Source organism: Pelophylax lessonae (genome assembly GCF_965119305.1).
Source record: "Pelophylax lessonae genome assembly, chromosome: 6".
Classification (NCBI taxonomy): domain Eukaryota; kingdom Metazoa; phylum Chordata; class Amphibia; order Anura; family Ranidae; genus Pelophylax; species Pelophylax lessonae.
Window position 1 is genome coordinate 319,573,483 of NC_138773.1, and position 7,329 is coordinate 319,580,811.

The 7,329-nt window shown below is 44.5% G+C and overlaps 1 protein-coding gene across 1 annotated transcript in view; it reads right to left on the minus strand.

Moving 5' to 3' along the window:
• LOC309557562 (contactin-associated protein-like 5) overlaps positions 1 to 7,329 on the minus strand; it is a 691,665-nt gene that overhangs the window by 70,783 nt on the left and 613,553 nt on the right. Inside the window, exon 21 of the mRNA XM_082260344.1 lies at positions 6,449 to 6,536. Coding sequence (XP_082116470.1) covers positions 6,449 to 6,536 — 88 coding nt within the window. The remainder of the gene's footprint in view (positions 1 to 6,448; positions 6,537 to 7,329) is intronic.

The following is a 7,329-nucleotide window of genomic DNA, read 5'->3' on the forward strand; positions in this document are numbered from 1 at the left end:
GTGTACCTCTGTGTAGCCGCAGCACCCCCTGATCTCTGCCCCCCCCCCATCTTAGTATTCAGCAGCCTTCTTCTGATCCTCATCCAAACCCTGCACTTTTTGCTCCCCAGCCCCACCCCCAGCTTCTTCCTGGCAGCAGCAATAGGTAAGGGGGTTGCACCGTGATGTAAGGGAGGATGGGGGGGGGCATAGATAATTTTTTTCCTAGGGGGGGGGGTTTCAGCCTTGAGTACCCAGAGAACAATAATTATCACGCCTGCCACGCTGTGAAAAATTGTGATGTGTAAATATATACAGTATATACAGCGCCCCCAGAAAGCACATCTGTTAGTAAAGTAAAATAGTAAACATGGCTTCAATGTAAGCCGGGCCCTGCCTGTCAGCCTCGTGGATGAGGCAGGTGGTCCTCCCAGTGGCAGTGCGGCTCCCAGAGCTACTGTGAAATTGACCGATGTTCTGGGAGGGGGGGGGGCTTTGGACCCCCCTGATCCCCCCTTATCTACGCCCCTGCTTGACAGCTGATGTAAGAGGAGGTTCTCTGGACATCTAGTCTTACAGATACAACCGGCCCTTTGAGGGCAACCGTCATTTTGTTGTGGCCTGTGATGAAATTGAGTTTGACATCCCTGCCATACACCATAAGGATGCCAAAAACGAACAGCTCAGCACATGAAAATAAATGGAAATGGCCTCAGCTCCTCCTTAACCATACCTACTGACGCATTTCACCCCGCCCCCAGCGCTTAAAGCGGAAGTAAACCCTCCTATCGTTTTCAGCCAAAGAAGCTGCCATGTTGGCCTCTGTTTAACCACTTGCCGACTGCCTAGCATACATATACTGCGGGAAAGTAGCTCTATTGCGTGAAATCACCTAACTGTAAGTAATTTATTGCAATAGCCACTAGGTGGCGCGGGTGCGTCGCCAGAGGCGCGATTCCACACTGATTGGACAGAGGGGGAGCCAATCAGCGGCCCCCCACGATCGTTCCCAAGAGAGGCAGAATGGCGATCTGTAAACAAGACAGATCGCCGTTCTGACAGGGGAGAAGATAGAGATCTTGTGTTCCTGCCAAGCTCTGTTTTCCCCCAGTCAGATCACCCTCCCCCCACAGTTAGAAAGCACCCCCTAGGGCAGTGATGGCGAACCTTGGCACCCCAGATGTTTTGGAACTACACTTCTCATGATGCTCAACTACACCGCAGAGGGCATGAGCATCATGGGAAATGTAGTTCCAAAACATCTGGGGTTCCATGATTCACCATTACTGCCCTAGGAGCACATTTAAATGTGCTCCTATGGAGTGCTTTCTAACTGTGTGGGAGGTGCTTAACTGAAGGAAAACAAAGATCCATGTTCCTGCTTAGCAGAAACACAATATTTCTGTTTTCTTTCAGTTAAGCACCTCCCCCACACAGTTAGAAAGCACCCCCTAGGGCAGTGATGGTAAACCTCGGCACCCCAGATGTTTTGGAACTACATTTCCCTATGATGCTCAATTACACTGTAGCATGCATGAGCATCATGGAAATGTAGTTCCAAAACATCTTGGGTGCCAAGGTTCACCATCACTGCTCTAGGCTCACATTTAACCCTTTGATCACCCCTGATGTTAACTCCTTCCCTGCCAGTGTCATTATTACAGTAACACTGCATTTTTTTAGCGCTGACCACTGTATTAGTGTCACTGGTCTCCAAAAAAGTGTCAAAAATGTTAGTCGGGGTCTGATTTGTCCGCCGCAATGTCGCAGTCCCCCTAAAATTTTGGCCTGGACCTGGTGATCGGTTTTGACCAATTGCAGAGTGTCCTGTGCCTGTGTAATGCACACACAGGTGCAGGAAATTATGCAATCTTCTCTCCTGGAGCCCTTTTTGGTTTCAGTGTGAGAGCAGAGAACATCTACCATGAGTACACAAGCACTACACTGACACCAGTACACAAAGGCCCACATTTAACCCCCTTATCACTCCCCAGTTAATCCTTTCACTCCCTGTCACAGTGTACACTATATACAGTATACAGATAATTTACTGATCATTGTATTAGTGTCTTATTGACATTAGTGACTTATCTTTGATCAGATTAGAACAATACTAGCGTCCCCAATAGTTTAGTATTGTGATCTCAAAATGCATCGCTAGCAAGATCAGCTCCGACGCCTGCCAGCACCTGCGTTTAGCCCCTCTGCCCATCCCCCGAGAAGTGCAGTATCAGCAGATTACTGTCATTTCCAATTCACAGCACACTAAACCGCAGTGTTAGCAGAGTCAGGCCTGATCTCTGCTAGCACTAGCAGTTAACTTTTTGGTAGCGGTTCAAACTGTCCTTGACAACCAGGTGCTTTTTTACCTGTGAGCCACACTAGGTACCTATAAATTTATTGGCCAAAATGTCCAAACAGAGGTACACTAGTGAAGAGGCCTACACGATGCTGAGTATGACAGATTAGAGCGATGGGGAAGCCTCACTGTCAGAATCCGGCTCAGTATTCGAACCTGTAGAGAGCAGCGGCACCCTGACAGATAGCTCTGATGATGGAGTAGTGGTCCCTGCTAAGGTCAGGTGTACCCGACCCCATTCTTCTGTTGCTGAGGTGCAACAATCACAGGGTTCTCGTATGTAGCACAGTGTCGGTACTAGTGCCACTCAACCCTCTGGTGAACTGGCAAGAACCAGCGGCCTAGTACATCCTGGTCATAGTCAAACCAGCAATGCAGTAACACTTGGTGACATGGCGAGTCCCATAAGTGCAGTTCAAGCTGGTGCGGTGGCTAGCACAAGTAGTGTCCTGCAGGCACCAATAATTCCAAGACAGGCCCATAGAGCCCAAAGTGTTCTTCCTGATGCGCTTGCAAATCCTGATTATGAGCCCACCACTTCTGCAGCACCTGTACTTCACCCATTCACTGACCAACCCGGAATTCAGGTGGAAACAGCTGATTTTACTCCCCTTGGATATGAGCTGTTTTTCACGGAAGATCTGTACAGATCTATTGTGGACCAAAGCAATTTATATTCCAATTAATTTATCACCGCAAATCCATATTTGACCCTTGCCAGAGAATTTGAGTGGAAACTTTTCACTGTTTCATAATTTAAACCTTTCTGGGCCTATCCCCTTTTATGGACATTACTAAAAAGAGTGAGTTGGGGTCATATTGGTCCACTGACCCAATTCATCATATGCCCATGTTCTCTGCTGCCAAGGCCAGGACTAGATACAAGCAAATCTTGCGGTTCATGTACTTCAGTGACAATGAACTCTGTCGTCCTTGGGGTGACCCTGGATATGACCGGCTCCACAAAATTTGGCCCCTCGTAAATCACACAGTCAACCAGAAGTTTGCAGCCTTGTATATGCCCCCAACAAGCTGTCTGCGTTGATGAGTCTCTGATTACATTTTCTGGCCACCTTGTTTTCAAACAGTTTCACCCCAGCAAGTGTGCCAGATATGGGGTCAAGCTGTATACGATGTGTGACAGGGCAACAGGCTATACATGTAATTTCTGGGTTTACGAGGGAAAAGATAGCAATGTGGAGCCCCCCAACTGCCCAGACTACATGGGGAGCAGTGGCAAGATTGTTTGGGACTCGTGTTAGGTTTGTGTTGGTTTCCCGACCAGTAGTCTTGTTATCCCGATATCAGGTGGAGGAGCAGATAGGGTCCTGAAGCCAAAATATCGGGACCTCAAAGTAAAGTGCAACCAGCAAACTCAGGGAACAACAAATTAGAAAATGACTCACGGTTAGGAGTAGGTCGGGAGCCAGACCCCAAGAAAGCGAAGTCCAGAAGAGTAGTCAAGAGTGAGCTGCGTTTGTTAACCAGAGTCAGTACAACCTAAGGGGTTGATCCGAAGAGAGGTCAAGAGAGAGCCGAGTACTATAGCCAGAGCTGGTACAGTCCAAAGGGGTGATCCAAAGAGTGGTCAGGGTAAGCCATAGTCAGCTATGACAATAGACCATACACAGCAGACAAGCAGGAAGCAAATACTAAGGCGCCAGCAGGAAGTGGAAGAGGGTATTTATAGAATAAGGTAACTGACAACAGCTGGCCACTGGGTGGAGCAAGAGTCTCCTACCCAAAGGTAGGTAATAATAAGAAGCTTGCTCAGATATGCTATCACCCAGTGGCCCAGGCAGCAGGGAGACGACCCAGAATACACATGATCACCAGAGCGACTACCGGACAAGGCGTGACAACTTGGTGTCACCCTTAATCGGAAAGGGGTACCATTTATATGTGGACAATTATTACACAAGCGTGCCACTTTTTAGTCACGTTTTTGATTCTGGGATTGGTGCATGTGGCACCGTGCAACCTAATCACCGGGGCTTCCCCCAACGGCTTGTAGATTCGGGGGGAGAGAGGCTGCTTGAAGTGTAATAAATTTCTTGCAGTGAAGTGGAGGGACACACAGAATGTTTTCGGTCTGTCCTCCATTCACGCAGATATGACAGTTCAACTTGCAACGGCGACTGGTGTTGTTGGGCAGCCCCTCTGTGTCCAGGAATACAACCTTAACATGAGAGGGGTGGACTTCAATGACCAGATGATGGCGCCGTACTTAATTGCCTGTAAGGCCAGATAATGGTACAAGAAAGTGTCGGTATACTTATTCAAATTGGCTCTGCTGAACGCTCATGTGCTATACAAAGCGTCAGGAAGACGTGGATTCTTCCTAAAATTCCAGGAAGAGATTATCAAAGCCCTTCTGTATCCAGGAGGTGCTGTGGTCCAAATTCCCAATCCAGATGCAGTGAGCCAGCTGCATGAAAGGCATTTTCCGGATGTCCTCCCTGACACCCCTACCCAAAGAACACCACAAAGAAGATGTCGTGTCTGTAGAAGACGTGGAAATAGGCGCGACACTCGCTTTTTTTGTACCTCCTATTTTGTTGCCGCTGCATGGGGGTGTGTGCAATTTTAGAGCATGTCATACTCAGCATAAAATCATCTTTTATATTTTTCCAAACAATTGGACAATATATAGTGTATTTGTGCATTCATTAAAAAAAAAAATGTGTCCCCCCCAAATATTGAGTTTGGAAAATCGCTGCGCAAATACAGTGTGACAAAGAAAAATGCAGCACCCACCATTTTGTTCTGTAGGGCCGCTGCTTTAAAAAAAAAAAAAAAAAAAAAATATATATATATATATATAATGTTTGGAGGTTCAAAGTAATTTTCTAGTAAAAAACAAAATTAATGTAAACAAAAAGTGTCAGAAAGGCTTGGTCTTCAAGTGGTTAAAAGAGTGGGTGATGTGTGGCATAAGCTTCTAATATTGGGCATAAAATGCCAGGACAGTTCAAACACCCCCCAAATGACCCCTTTTTGGAAACTAGACACCCCAATCTATTTGTTGAGAGGCATGTTGAGTCCATGGAATATTTTATATTTTGTCACAAGTTTTGGGAAAATTACAATTTTATTTTTCTTTACACAAAGTTGTCACTAAATTATATATTGCTCACACATGCCATGGGTATATGTGGAATGACACCCCAAAATACATTCTGCTGCTTCTCCTGAGTACGGAGATACCACATGTGTGAGACTTTTTGGGAGCCTAGCCGTGTGCGGGACCCCGAAAACCAATCACTGGCTTCAGGTTTTCTAAGGGCGTAAATTGCTTATTTTACTTCCACACTACCTGTCACAGTTTTGGAGGCCCTGAAATGTCAACATAACACAACCCCCCCCCCCCATAACCCCAGTTTAGGAAGTAGACACTCCAAGCTATTTACCGAGAGGCACGTTGAGTTCATGGAATATTTTATATTTTGCCACAAGTTTCGGGAAAATTACAAAAATTATTTATTTATTTTTTTTACACAAAGTTGACACTTAAATTATATATATATTTTTCAAACATGCCATGGGTATATCTGAAATGACACCCCAAAATACATTCTGCTGCTTCTTCTGATACCACATGCGTGAGACTTTTTGGCAGTCTAGCCATGTACAGGACCCCTAAAACCAATTACCGCCTTCTGGCTTTCTAAGGGTGTAAATTGTTGATTTCACTTGTCACTACCGATCACAGTTTTGGAGGCCATGAAATGCCAAGATAGCACAAAACCCCCCAATCCGGATCTGAAACAAAACATATTTTTTCGTTCTGCATGTGTCTATTGGTTTCTACGCAGAGCTGCACCAGACTTTGCACTCTCCAGTTTTAGAAACCCCCCCCCCCCATGTATTTACATGCATACAAGCGTAATTGAAGGACGCAAATGTTTTTTGTTTTGCTTTAGGAATCTGTGCGGTGAAAGCAGAGAAGGTCATTTCAGTACAGGAGAGGAGCCTGATAAACTGTGCAAGACTAAAGGGAAGGCCGCAGGTCAGATTTTAAAAATGTAAAAGCAATAGAAAATCCCCTGCAGAGCTCACTCCTTCTTCTATCAACACTTCAAATCAAATGTCATGAGAGTGAAGTCCTACCTAAGACTTTCCCCAGGGTGAGAGATTTGATGGCTTTGAAATAGATATCCGATGAAAAATGATGCCGTTGCTTCAAGATCTTGTCAATCTGAAAATAAAAAAAATAAAAAAAGTATGTTACAAAATAACAAAATAAATTAAAAATCAATAAAATAAAAATACATTGTTACAAAATAATATTAGATTTCTAGAATCCTGGATGATTAAAGACTTCTAGAATCCTAGATGATAGACTTCTAGAATCCTGGACAGATAAAGACTTCTAGAATCCTAGATCATTTAGATTTCTAGAACCATAGATTGATGAAGACTTCTACTAGAATCCTGGATGATAAAGATTTCTAGAATCCTAGATTTATGAAGACTTCTAGAATCCTGGGTGATAAAGATTTATAGAACCCTGGATTCATGAGGACTTCTAAAATCCTGGATGATAAAGATTTCTATTAACCTGGATGAATAAAGACTTCTAGAATTCGGGTTGATAAAGACTTCTAGGATCCCGAAAGGATAAAGACTTCTAGAACCCTGCATGATAAAAATTTCTTGAACCCTGAAAGGACTGAAAAGACTTCTAGAATTCTGGATGATAAAGATTTCAGGAATACTGGAGGGATGAAGACTTCTAGAATCCTGGATAGATGTAGACTTCTAGAATCCTAGACAGATGTAAACTTCTAGAAACCTGGACAGATAAAGACTTTTAGAATCCTGGATGGATGAAGATTTCCTAGAAACCTGGTCAGTAGTAGAGTTCTAGAAAACTGAGCAGATTTAGACTTCTAGAATGCTGGACAGATGTAGAATTCTAGAAACCTGGACGGATAAAGACTTCCTGGATAGATGAAGATTTCTAGAATCCTTGTTCATATTCTTCAGCA